Consider the following 22,631-nt stretch of genomic DNA (forward strand, 5'->3'; position numbering starts at 1 on the left):
TTTCAGTACACGGGAAACCGTTTTCTACACCTCATGTCCCACTCACAGTGTAGCATGCACATGTTTTCTGAAGACGATGCCAATGAAAGAACGATCGGAACTAGTGTCTTTGGGCAATTATCTAATATAGGAGGCATTCTTTGAAGAGACGCCCGTGATCAGAATAAACCCACCTCAGTTGGAAGTTGATTCGAAACTTAACCGAGCATGAGTTGTTGGTATGGATTAGTTTTCTGCTCCGAGAGACTTCGTCCATCTTACAAGCCAACCGCGATGACCTGCCCACTGTACGTCACTCCATTGACGACGTTTCCTCCCGTGGTTACGAACAAGGTCTTGCTATCTTCGGAGATCGCAACTGACGTAGGGCGATGGATGAATGTGCTGTCCCCTCCGCCGGCGATAGTCGTGTAGGTTCCGTTCAAAAAGATCTGGCCCGCTGCATTCTGCGTCTGGGCCGCGTATATGTTCCCAGACGAGTCGATGACGAAGTCGTCCCAAGCATAGCCTCCGGAAGCAACCGCCACTATCTCAACGTCGCCGGCTCTGTACCCGTCTTCTGTAATTGGTACGCGGCCGAAGCTCGTTCGGGCGGTGTTGGTGAAGTATGCGAAGTCGTCCGCAATCTTAATGCCGTTGATCCCGATAGGGATAGTGGCGTTGTCTGGCGCCGCGAAGAGGTTGTCCGTGATGGCTATCTCCCAATCGCCGGTCTGCGTATCAATGCGAAAGATACTGCCGAGGCGGGAGTCGGTAGCCAGCACGATATGGGGCTTGGAAGGAAGGGAGGCAAGGCCATTCAACATGACAGCGTCGGGGATCTTGGCGACTACGTTGACGATTGGTGGTGTTGTCGAGCTTCCGGAACTGAAGTCGATTGTATAGACAGTCTCGTCGGTGTAGGAGTAGTTGCTTCCTCGCACACCTCCCAAGATCGCAAACTTATCCGCGTCAATAGCGGCGATGCCGCCGATCGCAGTGGCCCCAGGGAACTTGGCAACGAGCGATGCTTGTGGGGTTTCGGCGAGCGTGTCGAGTGTATACAGACTCGCATTGTCGAATGTTGTAAGCAGCAGGTGTCCGTTAGACCGCAAAGCGCTGTTCTCGATGGTTACGGCATGGTCGGTGAAGTTCCATAGCTGCGATGTTGCAGCCGTCGCGGAACTGGCAGTGGTCAGAGCTGCTAGGATCATAGAAAGTTGCATGATGAGCTATGCTTGACAGAGATGAGACTCTGATAAGTAGTCAAGGTCAACTCATGCACTCGGGGACAGCGATACTCTCAACTTAAATGGACGATCGGGGCAGGCGGTTACTACGTCTTGACGGCAGGGGCTGATGATCAACGTGGTCCAGCTCGGATCACCCCCACAAGTCTAATTCTCGTCTGGTCGGGATGAAAAGTGACCAATGTCACCCTCTTCGAAATGACGACCGCATCTGTCTGCGGCTTCGGAACGCCTTTCGGTGGTCTCCGCGCAACGAAGATGACCTAACAAATCTGTCGCCGACCGTCTGCCATGTCGAAATATAGGCCTCATACCTCTCGAGGTTTCGTTGCACCCCATCGGGAGATCTGGGGTCGAAGAGTCTGTTCTCTTGCTTCAACCTCAAGAATTCATTTCCCAGTTTCTGAGACTGAAGCGCCACATAGTAATGAACGTCTTCGGCTAGTTCCTTAGGATAACATGACAGGACCCAGGGAACAAGGCGAGGAGGAACATCTGGTTTCCTTAGAAACCGTCGGTTAACTCTGGCAGTCTTAGAGGGGTGCGTCTCTGGCTGGCCATTGAGGATTCGACCCAGCATTCCATCCAAGTCGATAATCTGGCGGTTAGGCTTGATGAGTCCGGAAGGGGAAGTTTCGAGACTCATCAGCTCGTCGGCGAGCTGCCGCATCTCTTACTTCTCTGCTCGTCTACGTGCAGCGCTTAGTGGATATCCCGGAGGTCGTCAACCGCAAGCTAGCTTTCTTCACATGACTTTTGCATCCTCTCATATGAAAATGACCACGGTGAGATCCACAGAGGAAGGCTCGCATGGCGATACACATTTCAGGTAAAAGAATGCGGAAGACGGCATGTACAGAGGTCAATTGAATATCTACAGTGGAAATACTTGAAAATGACGGGTCCTTTGGACCACTTATCCGCGCCACCCCTGAATCTCATCCAAAGTGAGCACGTACTCACTTTCATAGATCTACGAAGTGTTAAAATCATCGTGAGGAGCTGGAATTGAAAGTAGTCGCTTACCGTCTTCAGATCCGCGACACTGTTCCACTCGGCGTTGTTGATGAAAGTATCACCCCACACGCAGAAGTAGAGCCAGTGAGCCTCATATGCCTGGAGCAAGTCGGGGAATGGCGCACTGCCGACCTCGGTAGCGGCAATGAGTTTCTTGTCTTCGCCGAGGGCAATGAGGTCGTTGTATTGGGTGGTCATTGGCTGGAAATGACTTGTTAGCAGTAGGCTTGTCTTGAGCGGGAACAACACTTACCCCGTGGCCCTGAGCATAGACGTCGGCGCTCAGAATGTCAACGGTCTCATCACCAGGGTACCAAGCCTCGGCAATTGAGTTCCAGATCCAGATCAGGTTGTTCAGCTCATGGTGGTTCGTGAGGCGGTCATACAACAGAGCATAAAGCTTCTTGCACGCCTCGGGGCCCTTGGCACCCCACCAGAACCAGGCGCCTTCGGCCTCATGCAACGGTCGCCAGAGTACCGGCACGCCGGCATCCTGAAGCTTCTTGAGCTCGACGGCGATGGCATCAATGTCACGAATGATGAGAGTGTAGTTGGCGTTGGTGGTGTCGGCGAGAGCAGCGTTGACGTCGAAGTCGGTGGCGCGCGTGTAGAAACCGCTCCACCACTTGTTCTCCTCGGTGTCGTACAGACCGGTGGGTGCATTCCAGTGCCAGAGCACAGAGACGATACCGCCGCGCTTGTGGTGCGTGATGGCCTCCTCGACCGCGGTGCCGACAGTGCCGCGCTCCACGCGACTAGGAGAGTAATCCATCAAGTCGACGCTGACCAGCGCAGGAAGCTTGCCGATCTGCTCATTGATCCAGTTGGAATATGACAGCTCCTGTTGGCCTGAGAGGATGTTCTTGCCGTAGATGGAGCGGAGGTAAGAGTAGAGAGCCTTGGCGTCGGCATTGGCGTTCGCGTTGACGAGAGCCTCGTTGATATTGTGAGGGCCGCGGGCGGCGGAGGGGGTGAGAGTGACTGAGTCGATCAGGTACCTGTCCCAGTCAGTTCATCTGAAGAGGATGTATTCTCCGGGCATGAGTACTCACCATCCCCAGTTCTTCACGATGTCGATCGTGTTGTTGCCTTCGTTGAGCAGCAATTGACCCGCAGATACGTTGGCCCAGGTTTCACCGGCAGCAAGAAGAACCTCGCTGGCAGCGCCGCCGTTGAGAACAACATTGGTGCGCTTCTCGCCGTAGATGCCGGCGTATCTGATGCTCAAATCGAAGAGCTTCTGGCCATCACCCGTGCAGTCGATGTTGATGGTGAGCTTGTCAGTGTCGTCCTCGAATCCGGTCACGTATGCGGTACCTGCGCGTTACTGTTTAGAAAAAGCCAAGTAAATATTCTAAGAGGAAAACGCACCAGTGAAGCCAGCCTGGGCGGTGTCGAGGGTCGTTCCAGAGAGAACACCGTTCTCGGCCTCATAGACCTTGGCCCCATCACTGCCAATGCATGATTGCGAATACACGCCAGCGGCAAACGCAAGGGCGGCACGGAGGGAAACCGCCGTGAACCTCGCCATGGTTCTCACGGAAGATCAGCGCGGGGGTGGGTTAAAATAACAACAGAAAACGAAAGAATGGATCGGCTGAAACAAGCATCGTCTCGACAGGAACAGAACATGCAGTTGCGGCCGGTGGGATATATAGCTTATTCTGTTAATTCATACCATTCTAAGTCAAACGGCTTGTCATGACCCCTCAATCTCGCCATATGGCCCCCTACGTAAGGGGAACTCCAAGAGGGGACGATCATTGAGATTCTAAGGGGGACGGAGGTTAATTTTGCGTCTCCACATACCACCCGCTTCCCCCATCGAGAATCATCTGCCGGGATTGAGCTTTCTCCCGGGGGCATGACGGAGGGGGCTCTGGCCGTCCAAGAAGTGAACGCGGAGTGTCATGCTCCGTGTGCGGCGAAAGGGGTTGCCAGGGCTGCTCAATTGGAAACCATTCTTGGCTAGCAACACGTGAGAGGCGCAGGGCCGCACGATTTGCGGAGTAATTTGACACGAGTGCTGGGCAATGCAAGTCCCAAGATGCTTCGAGAGATTTTGACAATAGACATCCTACCGCTGCCATCCGAAGTCTCTTCTGAAAAGAACCGTCGGCTCGTTCGTCCGAAGTTGAGCAAACCTTTTGTGATGGGCCTTGTCGATCCCAGCCGAAGAGTCCGCTGCCGAGGGTTTTGGGACATGGTCAGGCCCTGCATCCTCGATCCACCTCGCATCAACTGGAGACACGCACACAAAATTCTGCAAACCGGTGACTCGCAAACACGCGACAACTTGATGCCGCGAGGCTCGAGAACTCCCAAGCAAACCCGCAGATGCTCGCCATCTGCCCGGCTAGCTCAATCGGTAGAGCGTGAGACTCTTAATCTCAAGGTTGTGGGTTCGACCCCCACGTCGGGCTCAATTCCCGTCAGCGATTGACCTCTCTTTTTGCTTTTTCTTCATGTTGGTCCGAGGTGAACACTGTGGCGCCACAGCGTTGACTCGAAACACGACCTGCGTCTTTTGCATTAAGTTTTCTTCAACTTTCACTGACGGCGAGCTGTTCGGTATGTATCCATGACCTACGCTAGCACCACCGACCAGGCCGTCGTCAACATGAGATAGTCAGCACCTATGGACATCATTGCGAAGACCGGTATGAGCCATGCCAACCATAAGATATTCCGACTTATCATTACACGCACACGCAACTAATCTACATGTCCCGACCCATGATTTTCTCATGCCTGAGCCCGCTTCCGAATCTCAAGCTCGGCTCCCGTGTTCGGCATCACCAGCAACTGTTTAACCATGTTTGGTGGTCGCTTGGAACCACTCCCCGTACTCTTCAGCTGCATGTCATAGTTCATCAACAGCTCAATCAGAATACACTTGATCATGTAAACAGCGAAGAAACGGCCTGGGCAGGCATGCGGACCATGGCCGAAGTTGAAGGCGTCCGGGCCTGTGGTGGCCGCCTGATGCTTCATCTCCCGGCCCGAGACCTCTCGCAGACGAGCGAAACGGAATCCATCGAATTCAGTTGGTGGCGCATTCTTCGTATCGGAGTTGTACTCTGGGCTGAAAGTGTTCGTAGTCTCGGATTGGCTGAGGTTGTATTAGCCCCGCGCAACTCAGGTCGAATGGCTAAGAAACTTACTAAACACCCCACAAGGGAAACGAGACTGGAGTTCCGGCAGGAATCTTGAGGCCGTTGGAGAAGGTATGATCCTTGAGAACTCTCCTGACCGAGCCGCCTGTGTACATGGTTAGCATTGCGAATTTAAGAAGTTCGGCTGTCAACTTTACGTACCAAAGTTCAAAGGACTCGTGCGCTGACTCTCCTTGATGAAGCTGTCTAGCTTCCTCAACTTGTTGAGAGAGATTTTTGAAAGATAACGATGTCCCTCCTCGTCTTCCTGCAGTCCGTCTTCGGCAATTACTTGCTCGATTTCGTCTCGCAGAGGCTGGATGTACTCAGGGCGACTGAGAAGATCTAGCAGAGCCTAGTAGATTGTCAGCCTCATCAGTCTGAATAACGATGAGGAAGTACCCACAAAGGTCGTTGTACTTGATGTTGTGTGAATGGCGGCAAACGACAACAACATCTGACCGTTCCCAATGTTTTCGGCAGTCCTCTGCTCTTCTGGCAGGTACTTCATCATCCATGAGATGAATGCACCTCTTTGCCCAGGCTTCGCCGGTTTCTCTTCCAGCTTATACTGATCTCGGGTAAAGTCTGCAACAAGCGGCCGCATCCACTCATGAGCCTTCTTTTGCTCGCCGATCATGTGCCGCACCTCTGGAAGCGTGCGCAAGAAGAAAGGTCGAATCCATGGGTGTAGTCGCAACATCGCCAGGCGGGATTTCGAAACGTCGACAGTGAAGTTGATCGAAGCCGCTAGCCATTCTTCGTCGCGGCTAAGAGGTAGACCAACGAAAACGCGTCCACTCATCAAGCCAACCATGCGGAGAATCGTCTTGTGGACGTTTAAAGTCTTCCATTCACCAGAATCGCCAACAAGTTGACCAATGGCATGGTTCATCTCATCCTGAATAGGCTGCAGGACAGCATTCAGGTTCCTGGTCAAGTCGACGCGGACGGCGCCGATGATGTCATGGTTGCTCTCCCCAATGTGCGTGTAGCGGCCGAGAAACACATCGTAGAGCTCGGCGCCGAATGAGAACTCCGATTCGTCGGCGTGAATAACTTCCTGATGGAGGTTCATGGGGAGAATGACTCGTCTTTGCCATGTTGTGTCAGCCAAGCTTCTTACATGTCTCGGGTATCAAAGCTTACGGTGGATCTGACGGAACAATGAAGGGAGTATCCGGGTACTTGGGACAAGACTGTCAGCAACGCTCAGTGGAAGAAGAAGGGGATGAGAGCGATGATCACCTTTTGGTGCCCTTCAAGCACTGCATATGACAGATTCTGGTCGTCGGGGGACCCAACGACCGGGAAGTTGAGCCGTGAAAATAAAGTGAGCTTCTTCCACAGACGATAGACACCTATCACTGCCGTCGCAATGACTACGGGAGCCCACAGTTGCCACAACATGTTGATTATGTTTTAAATAAGGTTTGATGATGTTCGAGAGAGAAATTCACGCTCAATCTTGGGACGCATCAGATGTTGAGATGTAGACGGGATGCCGCTCTTTAAGTGCTCGATATCTTGATCTCGCCCACCCCTCATGGTCGCACAGGTTCCCTCCAGTTACACCAATATCCGCTAAAGATTTAAGCCTCGGCGTCGCTCCTAAGCTTGACGTGTTACGTCGCCATCCCAGGTGAAACTAGCCTCTTCGACAAGGAACGGCCTTTTTCGATCCCACCCGTTATTCTTGTGGCTTGCGCCCAAGGAATCTTGATGTCGCTAAAGTCTGACTACGTACGGCAGATCAAATAAGCGCTAGACTAATTCGTTACAGTAGCATCGCCTATGCTTCCTTTTGTTGCCTCGACCCTTGGACCCTTATCTGTACTTCGCTGGTGCCTTCGGATCCGGCACGAGTACCTCCAACTATACATAGCAAGTAACTTTCCAAAGGATCCATGTCCAAAAGTCCGTCTCCAAAAGTCCGCCTTTGATCCTTCCGTAGAGTTCGACGTCATCTCAAGCCTGCGGCGTGTCCACCGACAGAGTCGTCGTCATTTGATTGCTTAATGTGCTGACTGGCACAGCTCCCCTGGGAGACGTCTCGATGCCACAACGCCACAGATGCATCGAATGCGAGATCGTACGTCGTGGGGTAGGTTTTGTGACTTACCATTGGTCTGTTGGTATGATGACGGTAGTTGATGGTGGTCAGAATCTTGCGAAGCGTCGGAGACTTGGCAAGCCTGCGGCGCAACGTCGCACTCATCGCACCATAGCCACTGGCCTCCTCGCCCTTGCTTCCATGCGATTTTCAGCGCCTCGTGTTGATACGTTGGATTTACGGGTACTGCAATGATTCGCTAGGAAATCACTCCCGAAGAGCATTCCACTTCCAAAGGCGTTGCTGTATAGAGTTTTGAAAAGTGCTTCCAGTTCGCCGGTTATGCTCGGCGCAACGGTCGGCCTTCCTCGTGGGCGTTCATCTAGGGCGCCTGAACTCTGTGCCACAGCTGCTTTACCCCGTCCCATCTCAACATGAACTCGTCCGGCTCATCCGTAGCCGAAGTTTAATGTGGTTGACTTCCATCCTTTCGGTAGAGCTGGAACATTTAATCATCAGATTGTTCAAATCGGAACAAAAGGAACGAGGTGGCTTTTTTACTCATCGCGAAGGAATATTGTTTACCGAGATCTGCTATCACCGTCGCACAAACCAGAGACAACTGGATGAGGATCAGATATAGGAAATTATATGTTCCAAAAGAGGAAGTAGACTGTATTATTGTAAGAACGAAGAGGCCCAAAGTTTGCTCAGCCACACTTCCTAGACTTAAGATTCCCGACGGAGAGCTTTTCCGTAAACCGTATCGCCGAGACCATGCGCAACGGACAACAATCGTTTCCGCCTCCGAGAACGTTTGCATTCACGAAAGCGCTTATTCAGCCATCATTCAGCCGAGATCCTTGCTCCCCATCGTGAACTAGAAGCACGACAGAGACTTCACCATACGTGATATATCTATGTCTTCACAGTGGCTTCTAAAATGCCGTGTGCATGTCTGTATATTTTGAATGAGTAGTCTGTGGCTGGTTTGTCTTGCGGTGTCCAGCGGATATTTGCGAACCACCTTCCAACATGAATGTCACCTTTTTAATTGCCAACAGAACATAAATCGGCATATATTGAGACGATTAACTATTACTAACTAACATCTTCAATACGACTTGATTGTATTTAGTGCTTCTAATCATATATGCTTTTACAGCGAAAGCCCGGGTGCTTATCCCTCCCTCATGGTCAGCTTCCAATCAATATCTTCTCTGACATTAGTATTCGAATAACTTGTCGTGCCCGAGTTGGTTCATGAGTATTTTTGAGTTAAATATTCAAATACCGCAACACTTAGTACCGTGCGAGCAGTTGTCAGACAAGAAAGTGCTCTGAAGCTGCTGGTTAGTCGAGCAGCATTTTCCGCATATAAACGTCATTCGAGTTCATGTTACACTGACCACATTACTCTGGACTTTCGGTTGGCTAATTGCAAAACCAATCTATATGAACCGCAGGTACGCTGGTCGCAATGTCGGGTTACCAAGTCTGCTCAGTGTGAATGGTAAACATCAGCGTCAATCAATCAAGAAACGACAGGCATTTGTGCGGAAGAGACAAAAGTGTGAAGAAGCGAGCGGTTCGGCACGTGGCCCATATTAGGACTTTCGGAACGCAAGCCGAATCTTCCAATCGGGGTTCTTGGCCCTGCGCGGCATTACATGCATGCCAGTCGCTTCTAGCGAACCAGATGCCTTGGAGTATATCAGGGCGGCAGGGTGGCCTTGGGCCGTAAAATCTGTTCTTTGCCGGTAATATATCGCAAACACTTGTCATCCCCAAATGCCCCAAGTTTGGTACGGTGAACTTGCATGATGCGTCGATCATGACCAAAACAGGATCCTCGGATGGAAGACTTGGTTTCAATGCCCCTCGATAGCGCAGAACCGTTGCAATGTAATGTGGTACCTTTCGTTCCGTTCCTGAGATGGTGATGGAGGCTCCGTGACGGGATGGACTGGAGATGGCATCAGCCGTAAGATTGAGAATGGCGATATCTCGACGGGTATAAGAATCGTCTTTGCCACGTTATGGGGATGGGGAGTGTCGCCTCGATCGTCAGACTTTCAGCCCGGTGCGAGAAGAAGCCTGTTCCTCTGCCCATTCTACTTATTGTCTTTCAAAATGCATTTCGCTTCAGTTCTCTCTCTTCTTTCTGCCCTGGGCGCCGTCTCGGCATCGCCGCGCTTCGGCCTTGGAGGCCACCATTTCCGTCGCCAAGGCTCCATCGTCAACGAGACCACCAACCCCTTCGAGGGCAAGAAACTCTATGCCAACCCGGACTGGGCCGAGAAGCTCGAACAGACGCACGACGCTTTTGTGGCCAAGGGCGACTCCGAAAACGCCGGCAAAGTACGGACTATTCAGAACATCGGCACCTTCGTATGGGTCTCCAACACAGCCAGTTTGGTCAACATCGACACCGCCGTGGAGCGAGCCCGCGCCATTCAGAAGGAGACCGGAGAAGAACAGATTATCGGTCTCGTACTTTACAACCTCCCCGACCGAGACTGCAGCGCTGGCGAGAGTGCCGGAGAGTTCAGCAGTGAGGAGAACGGCTTGGAGCTGTACAAGGAGACGTACATCAAGCCGTACGCTGAGAAGCTGGCTGCCGCAAGCGACTTGACTTTCGCTGTTGTACTTGAGCCTGACTCCCTCGCAAACTTGGTGACGAACCTGAACGTGGAGTTCTGCGCGAAGGCCGCCCCGGTCTACGAAGAGGGCATTGCGTACGCCATCTCAAGCCTGCAGTACGACAACGTCCATTTGTACATCGATGCAGCTCATGGGGGATGGTTGGGCTGGGACGACAACTTGGCACCTTGTAAGTCATCGTTCCCTTTCAAAGTGATCTCAAAACACTGCTGACAATCTTCTTAGCTGCGAAGCTTTTCGCGAAGGTTGTTCAGAAGGCTGGCAACAACACCAAGATCCGTGGCTTCTCCACGAACGTCTCCAACTACAACCCCTTCCACGCCAACCCCCGTGCCAACTACACCGAGTGGAGCAACTCATACGACGAGAACAACTACGCTCTCTCCCTCTCTCCTCATCTCGAAGCTGAAGGTCTGCCCTCCCGATTCATCATCGACCAGGGCCGCGTCTCCAACAGCAGGGAAGAGTGGGGTGAATGGTGCAATGTCAGCCCTGCCGGCTTTGGTATGCAGCCCGGCACGCCTGTCAACAACACCCACATCGACTCTATCGTCTGGGTTAAGCCTGGTGGCGAGAGTGACGGACGTTGCGGCCTGGAGGGTGCTCCAAGGGCCGGCGAGTGGTTTGATGAGTATGTTCAAATGCTTGTCGAGAATGCCGATCCTTCTATTGTTGCTAGCAAGGCTTAAAACATCGGTCTTCAACTATGAGATCGGGAGAGGAACCTCCGAAGTGCATAGCTCCACTTGCCGGAGACCACCGGAGCGGGGCCGGATGCGGTCCCGCACCGCCCCGTCTAGTAATGTTATGCACTGTCGAAAACGCGCGAGATACGAAGACTTCTTGTTCATATTGTTTTCCCGGGAGAACGTACACATACACACCTTAGAATATACTGTCCTGTTATGAAAATTCAATCTTAACGTGACCTCATTCTTTCCCCTTTTCCATTTCTTTCCTATGCGCAGACAACCGCTTGAATCACTGCCAGCGCCTTGTTGGCACCTACTATGGCTCACCAAAGTCGTTTCCATCGGATTTTGACATCGCGGTCTGGCGGAACTGCAGCATTCAAGAAGTACTTCTCGTTGTCCAACGCCGGCCGATCAGACGATGTGCCATCCATGTGAGTCCATTCCTCGATCTCCATGTCGAATCGAGTGACTAGTGCTGCCACAGTGAGGAGCACCTCCTGTTTGGCAAAATGTCGTCCGGGACACATGGAAACTCCACCACCTGCGGCAGTATAAATGGTCAGTCTTGAAGTAATTGAGGATGAGGTCTTCCATCCAATATGAATATTGAAATCAGTATGTGAAAAGCTCACCGAAGGGGAAGAAATCGCTCGGCTTGCCAGCCATGACAAACGCCTTCTCTGTTGAGACTTTGCCTGTCGTCTCGTCCGGTTTATTCGAATATCTGATGTGTCTCTTAGCCCAGAACTCCGAAGCTGGATGACCGTCGCGAGCCCAAACTTCGTCGTCTTGGTGTCCGAGATTTGTCGGCGCTTGGATCAGAGACCCCTTTGGTAAGTGATACCCATCCATCATCGTATCTTCGACGACTTCCCGGGTGATTGCAATGCTAACATGCAACCGCATGCACTCTGTAAATACAGACTGCATGAGTGGCATGGAAACAAGTTTTTGTATGTCGAATTCGCGATTCCCGGTCTTCTGATCAGTTACCAGTGCTTGGGCGGCCTCATCGCGAACGGCAGCAAAAAGAGTCGGGTCTTTAAGAAGCTCCATTATGTACCAAGTCGTCACAGGTACAGTGTTGGCATTGACACTGAAGAAGTCAGTACGAAACCTCATAGTCGGACAAGGAGTCAACAACTTGCCCAAAAGTTGCCATTGCGAGAAATCCAGCACGAGCGCGTAATGTCATCTGCTGGTCATAGGTCCATTTCTGGAGTTCGCGTGAGTAGCCACATCCGAAAATGGGCTCCCATTTGGTGTTTGGATTCAGTCCATTCCAGTCGAACTTGTCGAATTCTTGGTTCAAAAACTCTTCGGTCATACGAATGAGTTTATCTCTCTCCTGGGATGGCTTTGGATTGATCCATTTCGGCAGACCATGCAATACTTGATATGAAACGTTGTCGAAGCGCCAAAACTGATCTATGTAGTCTGGGCAGACCTCTAGAAGTCGAGTTCCCACGACGACCTTGATCGCGCTCTCGCCCATATCCTTCCTCAGATACTGGAATATCTGAATGTGTGACCATTCGCCCAAGGGATGCTTCTCCAGTGCAGCGCTGAAGAACTCGGTATACTTTTTTGCTAGCTGTACTGTGTTTTCGGTGGTACTTAAATTTGTTGTGGTGAGGTGGTGAAGATGGTACCAGAAGCGTTGCTCTTGAGGCACGCTCTCGTAGCCAGGTGCTGGTATCTTCAATCGTCCCGTCTTGTCGCTGGCAAATTTGGCAAGGTCCTGTTCCGGCAAGCCCTGGAGGTCTCTCAATACCATGAGGACAAATTTGTCAGAACTCAAACTCGTTGACTTGCGAAACATGGTTTGGACTTGCTGCCCTCCTTTGATGAGGTACATCTGCACCGGCCCAAGGCGAAATTTGACAATGTCGCTAGATCTCAGGGCATGGCTGTCGGATTCCAATAGTTACTATCAGATCTGTCTCTAGACTGTAAATCAAGGCAGTTTGGTTTCAAGTACCTGGCACGTTTCATAAAACTTCTCGCGTCAGTCATGTACTGGTAGGTGTTGCTGACGAAAGGTATGGTCTCGGTCAATGATGGGGGGCCATCGTTGCCGCATAAGCGCCAAAGAAGGAGGAATATGGGCAACAAGATAACAAGCCCAGCCAACATCGGCTGATTGGCTGCGAAGTTGTATATTATATTGGAAGCCATCGCGCAATCTGGTCTTCGCCCGACGTTTGGTTTCAGAGATGAAGTTGCGTCCGGACGTGCGGGGTCGGCTGTTTGTACAACCTACAATAGACGAACATGTTGGGCTCATCCTCTTAAGACATCACATGATCAGGATCTGGGGGTAAAGCTTCTTCGCCAATTGCAACCTAATGTGGAAATCTGCTGTGGAACCGCGCCCAGAGCGATAATCAGACGCTGTCAAGAGTATTGTCCTGCTACGCCGCAAAGGTACATGATGTCACTAGCCTGACGAAGGTATCTGCAATTGGCAAACTTGACCAGTGATTGCATCTCAGAAAACAAAAGCGTTGTCGGAGGGAGTAAGCACCAGATTTACCGCGCGATATTGCAACGTGAAGGCTTACTCTGCACTAGAAACTGACAGTCTCTCTTATTATTTCGGCTTCCAAGGTCACTTAAGATCGTGGAGTTCAACTTCATAACATGCAAGTCATCCACCAATTGATATCGAAACAGAATCCGAGTTGGGACCCAGCAGCTTGGCTCGCATGACCTCAGACTTAATATAGACAGAACTCTATGCGTGCAAATATATCCACATTCCTGCTTCAAATGGCAAATTTTGAAGATCCCAATTGATAATCCTGTGAATAAAGTTTATGAACCGGGAACGGCCACTCATGACGCGCGCCGGATATGACTCGCCGTGTCCTAGAACGTCATCTTTAAATTGCATGTCCATTGACGATCACTTCAACTCTAGACGTCAAGTCTCTGGGTTGAGTTATAAAGTCCCTCATGGGCCGCCGAGAATAGGCTTTTCGTCCTTGGGAATCAGCTTCATATTCAAAGCCAAGCTATAAACCACTCAAAGTGTAAGTTGTTTGTTACTGATTTTCTGTACCAGACTTTCTTCATGTAGATTCGCCTGCTTGTCTCATGCATGACACTGACTTCACTGAGTATTCTAGTATTCCAAGCACTCAAAGCTCCTCGGCAGCACACGACACACACCATGAAGTGTTCAATCCTCATCACGGCCATAGCCTTCTTCGCCTCTAGTGCTCTGGCAGCTCCTTCATCGAGTGCCAACGAACTAACAGGTAGAGCTACCTGTTTCGACTGTCAATACAATTCTTTCCAAGCCGGTCGATGTGATGGCAGCTGTACCGGTGGCGAGGAGAGCTGGGGTAACGGTGGACAGAACTGCAAGAAGTGCATCGCTGGGTGCCCTGCAACGACAGCTAGCGATAAGGCCGGTACCTCTGCGGGTTATTCTTGCTAAAGACACGGAGTTATAATTGCACAGAAACTCTTTGGGGGCATGTCGCCTTCGTTGGTTAATGGTTTCTCAGTGTGGAGACGTCGTGAGCCTGGCATTGGCCAAAGACTTGTGTAGTATTCCCGCAAAGACACTAAGAGAAGCCAGTATAATCTATTCACATACTTGAAACATAAACTATCCGATTTGGGCAGTTTCAATATCAACCAAATCATTCGATAATTACGAATGAAACTTTTGAGATCAAAAATGACCATTTTCAAGATTTCAGAGTCCGGGGTCTTGTCAAATACGCATGTGAGAAATGAAATAAGCAAGCCCTATGGGTTTTAACGTAGCCAAGGTGAAGAGTTCAAGAAGGCGTGAGAAGAAAACAAAGAGGAGCCGGCATGAAGAACTTTCTGAAGCCTGGACAGGATCCTTTTAACAGAAGACTATACAACTATCAGAACCAGTCGAACCAGGTCAAGACTCAACCCCTTGTGCAATGAGGCCGTCAAAAGAGGGTTGCTGCGTTGTATTGATCCGCAGAAATGAAACTAATAAAAGCTTCCATTTTTACTGCGGGCGACCAACAAATGATAAGATGCGGACGACGTACTAGGATGCTAGTCAGTCTAGACTTTCCTCAAGAGCTTTGATGAGCTGATTTTGAGAGCAGAGACCCGCCGGTGCCACTGAATGTCGTAAAGGGAACTGATAAGGTGCTTACTCCGTGAACAGAACGGGAGGCATCCGTGAGACAACAATTGATCGCAATCCGAGAGAAACGAGTCAGCCAAATGCATGAGCTGGCAGGGATATGACTCTCGGAAGGCTCAAGAAGGATCGTCAACCCAGTCCGACGACCGTCCGGCGAATATGGGTCCTGACGGTGAGTGGACCGCAGATCGACTGGGGGACGCAGTTTCAAAAACGCAGCTACGGAGTACACCACTTGAGGCTCTGGAAATGACAGTTCTGCGAGCTGCCGGAATGAATGGCAAGCATCTCATCCTTCTTTGTCTTCCTTTCAACGATCTTGGCCCCCAAGCGCGATTCACCTGAGCCATGTACTATGACGATCTGCCGCCCTTCTGAAGGCACGAGAAGAGAGTAATGACAGCCAATCTTTGTTATTGAGATTTGGACAGTTGATCGTTTTCTAGATTACATGTAATATTCCATTAAGTTGTTTTGCTCCTTTGCGCCCGACTTCTCGTCTTGTGCTTGTCATCCGAGGCGTTACGTCTTTATTCGCCTTGGATAACCGACTTACATCATTGACCACAATGATTTGTTGTTCCCTCGCCTCAATCTCGACTGCTTCAGTACATATCCTGGCGTGAGGTTCTATGGGGTAGATGAGGCATCGGAGGCTCTGGGGTGGCCCTGGAAATCGTATACTCTTTGGTCACCGTGATATTGTGTCCCTCGTACTTCCTCGCTCGTACCGAACTGTTGTGGTCTGTCACAACTTCGGCGTTGCTGTTGGGAATGTACGGGCTCGTGGGCTGCTTGCCAGAGTCTATCGAGGCCTCTTCGCCACCTGAACCAGCCCCTTTCTCGGTCGAGCTCGCGACAATGTGCTCCTTGGATCCCCAAGTTGTCTCGCCGGGAATCGAGAGAGGATGACTCGAAGGTCCTCTCTTTCCCGGGTAGCTTCCCAAGCGGTAGCCCTGGCTGTCGCCCAGTGCATTGCTCTTGTTCGTGCTTCCCGTACGGCTCTTATCGATGACGCTCTTGAACAGGGGATAGACCATCGGCATATTGGTCAGGACAACGGAGACGAAAGACTCTCGGACCGACCAGTACCCAGATTGAGCACTATCTGCTTCTCCGGCCTGTGCGATCGATGTCAGGATAACTGGCTTGTAGCAGGAGAAGAATGGAGCGACTGACCGTCAAAATAGAGACGCAGCGGAGGATGCCAAAAGCCATCTCAAGGAAGCCACCGCTGAACATGATCAACAGGGTTACCTTCTTCCTCCACGGCAAGTGAGACTTCCAGACCATCTGTACGGAAGTAGTCAGTAGGTTGAAGGATCAGAGGTCTCCGCTGAATCTTACCGGGATTGGGATGGCCATAAGATAGAAGTCTGTAGCTGTGTTCATAGCCATGACAAAGATGGTTTGAATGAAGGAGATGGCAGGTAAACAAGAGTCTGTTTAGGTTAGTGGTCAGCAACAAGGTCTCTCAGTGGTGAAACGTGAACTTACTGCCTGGATTGGGGTTGATTTGCCATTGGTGATGGAAGGGAATGCACTTGAAGAAAGCAACAATCAAGCAAGCAACGTATGTGACTGGCATGATAATGTACGCCCAGAAGATGATGCGCTTCATCTTATGCACACCTTCGCTGTATTCAATGTTAGTATGAGGCAGTCTCGGACGCCATGTGGTTTACTTACGTCAGGCGAGAATAGTAAATAACCCAACATCCCTTCAACAGCCATAGCAGCGTTGTGTATAACAACAGCCCGATAACGTGTGTCTTGGAGCCGTTCACTCGGAGGGAGAACTCTTCTGATGCCGGGTCTAACGCGGCTCGTTGTTCGTCTGTCATGCCATTATTGGCAACTCCTTTCCAGTATGCGACGACGAAGTAGGCGGCTACGGACTCGGCAGTGTAGACAAGCTGACGCCTAGATGTTAGTAATGCTGACAAGCTTGATGGTGGAAAGCTAACTTACAACTGCAATTCCCATCACCAGATCATCCCACGCAAACTTTCTCCATCCCAAAGTAGATAGGCGACTGTAGTAGCGAAGTCCGACTACCAGGTATGCGGCACCTTGCAGGCCCCAGACTTCTCGGATGAACGCGTTCGCAGCTTCGGCAGACATGTTTACTGTCCTTAAGAGTCTTCAAGGTGTTCGGCCCGCGCACCAGCAAAGTATCGGATAAGGGGCAACAAGCAAAGCAAAGCTGGGTCCGGCGACTAGGCCGGAAGAAAGTCATGAGATCGTGGGGAGGACGAAATAGTAAATAATAAGCACTTTCGTGAAAACTCTGAAGCGACGACGACGTAAACTGTTCTCACAATAAGACACTTCATTCGCTCATTTGCCGTCCTTTCCATCCCCTGGGCAGCCTCGCGAGTGCTTGACCTTGCCTCATCATCCCGGTTGACTGTGCGCTCGCAATACCTCTCTGCACTCAAAGTCAAGGACATGACATGCCGATCGCATCAGGAAATGCAGGGGAACATGAACAAGAGGGAGACCGTTGCAATTAAGTCTATTGCTTGGGATCAAGGGCGTTGGATCGGCACTTCCGTCTGCGGTTCCAGAGGACATGGGGGTCCGTCAACTCCGCTTTCGATATCAACGGTAGGAATGGCCCGGATTAGCCCCATTTGAAGTCCACTTTGATGTTACGTGATGAGGAAGAAACCGTCCGATAGAAGGTTTATCTCGGGGAACCGGAGCAGCGTCCGCGAGGAACAACAAGTTGAAGTCATTCACGGTTCTTGGTTAAAAAGTTCCTACGAAGGTCTAGATAATAGAGAAGTGAAGCTTGCGACGTGTGGCGCAACGCCACTGTGATATAACATGGTCAATCTGCATCGGACTTCAGGCTTCCATGTTGAGTAATCTGCTCTGGTGTTGCAGCACAGCCTCTTTGGGACTGATGGGATGTTTGACACGAGTTGTTAGTGATCCATGGGTATCTCCAACCCTGCTGGCTGGGTTCGCATCCTCTAGCAATAAACTAATGCAAATAGACAAGTACCCCTACTGAGCTCTTTTTCTGCCTGGTCAACTCGCATGAAACGACGTCGTCACGACATGAGCCGCCTAGTCGCTTTGGGCGCTTGGCGTTCTTTGGATCCGACAGGACACTGGGCATCGCTTCTGTCATTTCTCTGAAGCGACGACCTTGCGACCCAATCCAATGAGACGGTAGGAATGTCAATCTTGGCTTGTCTGGCGCCGTTGCACGGGAACCCATATATTCCGGCCGCTCAGACAGTCAGGCATATCAATCCTTCAACATACAAGGGGTTAGTTCCTACAATAAAAGTGAATTCAACCTAGACCCATGATAGCAGCGTCGACACAAAACGTAAACACTGGCTGCGATACTCTCTGAGCAGCAAACTTCCATAATTTCACGATGTAGTCTCGGCCATGTGAACATGCCATTGAACGAGTCAGGCTGGGTTTCAATGACGAAAATGAGTCGTGGTATCTTAGCGGAACCTTTAAAAACGGCCCCAGAAGGCGTGCGGGATGGCGCAGACATCCGCGGATGATTCTGCCCAGGGTCTTGCTCCATAAGAGAATTGTCTGCCCAGGGGTACCAGGGCCTCTACTCCAGTTATTGAGGAGACAACAACGTCTCTCGCGAATGAGATTTCCAGCTAATATTCACTTGCGCAATTGGGTGCCCATCGTACTGGATCCTCCGTTGGAGAATTGATCCATCGTCTCTGGAGTTCTCCGTACGAGTCTCCCACCCATAGTCCGAGACTCTAAGATGCTCGTGCCGCATCAACCAGCCATTCTGTAATCTCGAGTTGGTTTCCTTTTCGCTGCTGAGCGTAAACTGCTCCGGTGGGATCAGCCAGAGGTCATACCGTTGCCCACAATTTACGGTTCACCAAATACCCCGGTTACAAACGGCCGGGACGGTGGGCGGAGGTTCCGGTTCGACTCTAGACGCAAGCGAAGGGAACTCTGCACGTCCGAATCGCCCGCATAATTCGCTAAAGGCAAACAAGCCCGCGGGTTCCAGGAAGAAGAGCTTGTTATTGACTCTATTTGCTTGCAGCTCAAAAGAAAAAGAAAACACACTACCAGGAACCAGTCTGGCGGTGGCACAAGCTGTCAGATATCTGGAACCCGGAAATGCCGGTCATAAGCCCCGAACTTCCCCAACTCCTTAGTGTCATTGGCTTTCTCCAACCGGATGGTTCCTGATGATGCCGGCAGTCGGTCACCAAGACTTTTCATCGCCAATAGCAAGCCACCCCGGACACCTATCAGAAGCAGGTGAAAGGGATGAAGTTGAGCATGAGAAGATCATCTCGGTCCTCGTCCGCCGGGTGCTTGAGGAGCACCCCCCACGCCCTACGAAGCGCCGTTTGGATGTTCAAAGAAACCCCATAAATGTCGCACGGACAAGCAACCTACCTTTCCATATCGGTGATGGTTCCTCTCCGAATGCATCCAGAAATGGTACAGATCAACGATGGCCCATGAACCGGGCCCTTGTCGGCGGGACGTTCCCGGACACTGGAGGAATGGTCACCAAGGTCCACTGGCGTGGGAAGGGAGGGTCGTTCAACACCCCGCAGTCTCGAGACGCAGGACAGTCATCCTTTCCAATCCATCACCAATCAATCCAATCAACTCGTGAGTGAACTTCATCGGACGTTGTGTGGGCACCGGCCAAGAAATCAGGTTCCTACAATAGGGGTGCCGCTCTCGAGAGCGAGTCAAGATGCTGCCGTGCCCCGCGAGAACTTGAGCTCAGCTGAACGCGAGCCATTCTTTTCTGCTTCCCGCTGGCACGCAATAACGCACAGCTCTCTCCGTCTCCCTTGCTTTCTTCTTCCCCAAACTTTAATTTTCCCCTCACACCTTCATCGCAAGCTCCCAGCGACTCATCGGACACGGACATAGACGCTAGACGAGATGGCAAGCGAACAGGTTCCCGAGAGCAATGTTGATGTGTGAGTCGCCCTCTGGAATAAGAAAACGTCATCACTTGAAGCAGTTTACTGATCTTTGTGCCATCATCACAGGCTTATCATTGGCGCTGGCCCTGCGGGGTAAGTCACAGAATCGCGTGGTGGCGGCCATGCGCTTTCTTTTCGTCGCGGTTCGAGACAAGCCGATGACAGCGCGACTAATGATGAGCTGTGCAGGTTGATGGCTGCCGCTTGGATGGCGCATTGCGGCGTCAAGGCTCGCATTGTCGACAAGAGAAACACCAAGATCTTCTGCGGACAGGCCGATGGTCTGCAATGCCGAAGTCTCGAGATCTTCGATTCCCTTGGCTTTGCGGACCGCGCATGGAAGGAGGCCAACCACATGATCGAGGTACGAATGGCTTGAGGGTTTTCAGTCGGGTATGATGCTAATCAATTGGACTAGATCTGCATGTGGGTGCGTGAATAACCATCCTGACTTTCGTGGATGTCATCATACTCATGAGAATATGCAGAACCCCGGTAGCGACGGTCTTATTCGCCGCAGCGACAGAATCCCGGATACCATTGTCGGTCTCTCCCGTTTCCAGCAGATCGTCCTTCACCAGGGCCGCATCGAGCGCTTCTTCCTCGAGAACATCAAGAAGCACTCCAAGGATGCCATCCAGGTCGAGCGCGGTGTCATCCCCGAGTCTCTCGAGATCGATGAGTCCAAGGTGGACGACGACTCCGCCTACCCCGTGACCGTCAAGCTCAGGGAACTGAGCGAGGAGGAAGCCACCCCTCCGCAGGCCGCGAATGCCAGCAAGGTTCCTGATGGTCTTTTCCGCAGCAACCTCACCCAGACGGATGATGAGGAGGACCTCATCAACAAGAGCAAGGCCAGGGCCGGTGCCAGCGAGATTGTGCACGCCAAGTACGTCATCGGCTGTGATGGTGCTCGCAGCTGGACTCGCAGGCAGCTGGGCTTTGAGCTCCACGGCGAGGCTACTGATTTCATCTGGGGTGTCATGGACATCATCCCCATCACCGACTTCCGTATGTCTTACACTGCGATGCAACCCTGACCTGACATGAGGGCTAATATCAACAGCCGATATCCGCATGCGTTGCGCCATCCACTCTGCTGAGAACGGCAGTTTGATGATCATTCCTAGAGAAAACAGGCTCGTCCGTCTTTACATTCAGCTGAAGGAAATCAGCACCGATGCCTCTGGCAGAGCCGACCGCTCCAAGATTACACCTGAAATCATTTTCGGCGCCGCTCAGAAGATCATCAGTCCCTACAAGCTCGACTACGAGTACTGCGACTGGTGGACCGCTTACCAGGTTTGTCATTCCTCAGCAATATCATGCTATGTTTGAATCACAACTGACAACGTCTCCTAGATTGGTCAACGTGTGGGAACCAGCTTTGATGCCCACGGCCGTGTCTTCCTCGCCGGTGATGCCGTCCACACCCACTCCCCCAAGGCCGGCCAGGGCATGAACGTCTCCATGCAGGATACCTACAACCTTGGGTGGAAGGTCGCCTTGGCTGCCAAGGGTGTCGCTAAGCGCAGCATCCTGAGCACTTACCAGACCGAGCGCCGTCGTGTTGCGCAGGATCTTATCGAGTTCGACCACAAATTCTCTCGCCTCTTCTCTGGTCGCCCCGCCAAGGACGTCTTGGATGAAGAGGGCGTCAGCATGGAGGTCTTCAAGGACGCTTTCCTTAAGGGTAACATGTTCGCCTCTGGACTCTCCGTCAACTATGGCCCCAGCAACCTCGTTATCAAGGCTGGCGACGCTCTCGAGCAGGGCGATGGCAGCAAGGCCGTCGAGGCCGCCGCTTTCGGAATCTCTGCGGAGGACTTCGAGAAGAAGCAGGCTTTGGCTACCGGCCTGCCAGTTGGCATGCGCTTCAACAGCTTCAAGGTCCTGAACCAGGCATGCGCTCGCCCCTGGCACTTCCAAGAAAAGCTCAAGGCGGACGGTCGCTTCCGCGTCGTCCTTTTTGCCGGTAACATCCTGGACCCCGAGCAGAAGGCCCGCGTTGACAAGTTCGCCGCGGCGCTCGACGCACCTGAGAACTTCCTGCGCAAGGCCACACCTCCCGAGTCTCCTATCGACAGCGTCATCGAGGTTCTCACCATCCATTCATCCAAGCGCACCGAGACCGAGCTTCTGAGAGACTTCCCCGATATCCTTCATCCCTTCGACCCTCACTTCGGCTGGGACTACAACAAGGTCTACGTCGACGATGAGAGCTACCACGAGGGCTTCGGTGATGCTTACAAGAACTACGGCGTTGACAAGCAGAGGGGTTGCGTCGTTGCCGTCCGCCCCGACCAGTACGTTGCCTGGGTTGGTGAACTCGAGGACTTCGACCAGCTGCAGAAGTACTTTGAAGGCTGTCTCGTGCTTGGGCAGCATGCCACGAACGGTGTGAACGGCACCAACGGCACGTCGCTGGCGGTCCGATAATCGCATCGGCCCGTGTCAGACTTAGACAACTTCCTGTAATTATTTTGCCTACCACAACAGCATGCAGAAATGAGATACCTTAGACATAATAGCTTGAATGCTGGGAACGACATGATTTGTGCGTTCCTTGCGGTGTGTTACATCCGTTCTAGCAACAGCATCATGGACTGCCGAGCCACAGAATCCTTTGGTGATATTTAAGCGTCATTTTTACGGGGCATTCCGAAGGTGATTGTCCATGAAATGAAATAGCAACTTTTGCTGGGCTGGC

General features: G+C 51.7%; 6 protein-coding genes across 6 annotated transcripts; 2 read left to right on the forward strand and 4 right to left on the reverse strand.

Moving 5' to 3' along the window:
• Positions 1-257: 257 nt before the first annotated feature.
• CkaCkLH20_10766 (uncharacterized protein) lies at positions 258-1,205 on the reverse strand (the record flags this gene model as incomplete). The annotated part of the gene is made up of 1 exon (XM_038893480.1): positions 258-1,205. The coding sequence occupies one exon, from the start codon at positions 1,203-1,205 to the stop codon at positions 258-260; it is 948 nt and encodes a 315-aa protein (XP_038741293.1).
• Positions 1,206-2,145: 940 nt separating this feature from the next.
• On the reverse strand, positions 2,146-3,777 carry CkaCkLH20_10767 (mannan endo-1, 4-beta-mannosidase; the record flags this gene model as incomplete). The annotated part of the gene is made up of 5 exons (XM_038893481.1): positions 2,146-2,202; positions 2,256-2,447; positions 2,500-3,244; positions 3,299-3,563; positions 3,618-3,777. 5 exons carry the CDS (start codon positions 3,775-3,777, stop codon positions 2,146-2,148), a joined length of 1,419 nt encoding a protein of 472 aa, XP_038741294.1.
• Positions 3,778-4,991: 1,214 nt separating this feature from the next.
• On the reverse strand, positions 4,992-6,811 carry CkaCkLH20_10768 (uncharacterized protein; the record flags this gene model as incomplete). Its single annotated transcript, XM_038893482.1, has 6 exons — positions 4,992-5,358; positions 5,411-5,507; positions 5,564-5,756; positions 5,808-6,495; positions 6,551-6,588; positions 6,650-6,811. 6 exons carry the CDS (start codon positions 6,809-6,811, stop codon positions 4,992-4,994), a joined length of 1,545 nt encoding a protein of 514 aa, XP_038741295.1.
• A 2,776-nt stretch (positions 6,812-9,587) lies between these two features.
• Positions 9,588-10,807, forward strand: CkaCkLH20_10769 (exoglucanase 3 precursor; the record flags this gene model as incomplete). The annotated part of the gene is made up of 2 exons (XM_038893483.1): positions 9,588-10,287; positions 10,344-10,807. 2 exons carry the CDS (start codon positions 9,588-9,590, stop codon positions 10,805-10,807), a joined length of 1,164 nt encoding a protein of 387 aa, XP_038741296.1.
• Positions 10,808-11,918: 1,111 nt separating this feature from the next.
• On the reverse strand, positions 11,919-17,081 carry CkaCkLH20_10770 (uncharacterized protein; the record flags this gene model as incomplete). The annotated part of the gene is made up of 7 exons (XM_038893484.1): positions 11,919-12,723; positions 15,642-16,078; positions 16,137-16,250; positions 16,305-16,399; positions 16,455-16,594; positions 16,647-16,873; positions 16,929-17,081. 7 exons carry the CDS (start codon positions 17,079-17,081, stop codon positions 11,919-11,921), a joined length of 1,971 nt encoding a protein of 656 aa, XP_038741297.1.
• A 2,796-nt stretch (positions 17,082-19,877) lies between these two features.
• Positions 19,878-22,360, forward strand: CkaCkLH20_10771 (phenol hydroxylase; the record flags this gene model as incomplete). The annotated part of the gene is made up of 7 exons (XM_038893485.1): positions 19,878-19,915; positions 19,988-20,014; positions 20,111-20,285; positions 20,340-20,351; positions 20,410-20,932; positions 20,988-21,223; positions 21,284-22,360. 7 exons carry the CDS (start codon positions 19,878-19,880, stop codon positions 22,358-22,360), a joined length of 2,088 nt encoding a protein of 695 aa, XP_038741298.1.
• Positions 22,361-22,631: the final 271 nt, after the last annotated feature.

Source organism: Colletotrichum karsti (genome assembly GCF_011947395.1).
Source record: "Colletotrichum karsti strain CkLH20 chromosome Unknown Scaffold42, whole genome shotgun sequence".
NCBI lineage: Eukaryota > Fungi > Ascomycota > Sordariomycetes > Glomerellales > Glomerellaceae > Colletotrichum > Colletotrichum karsti.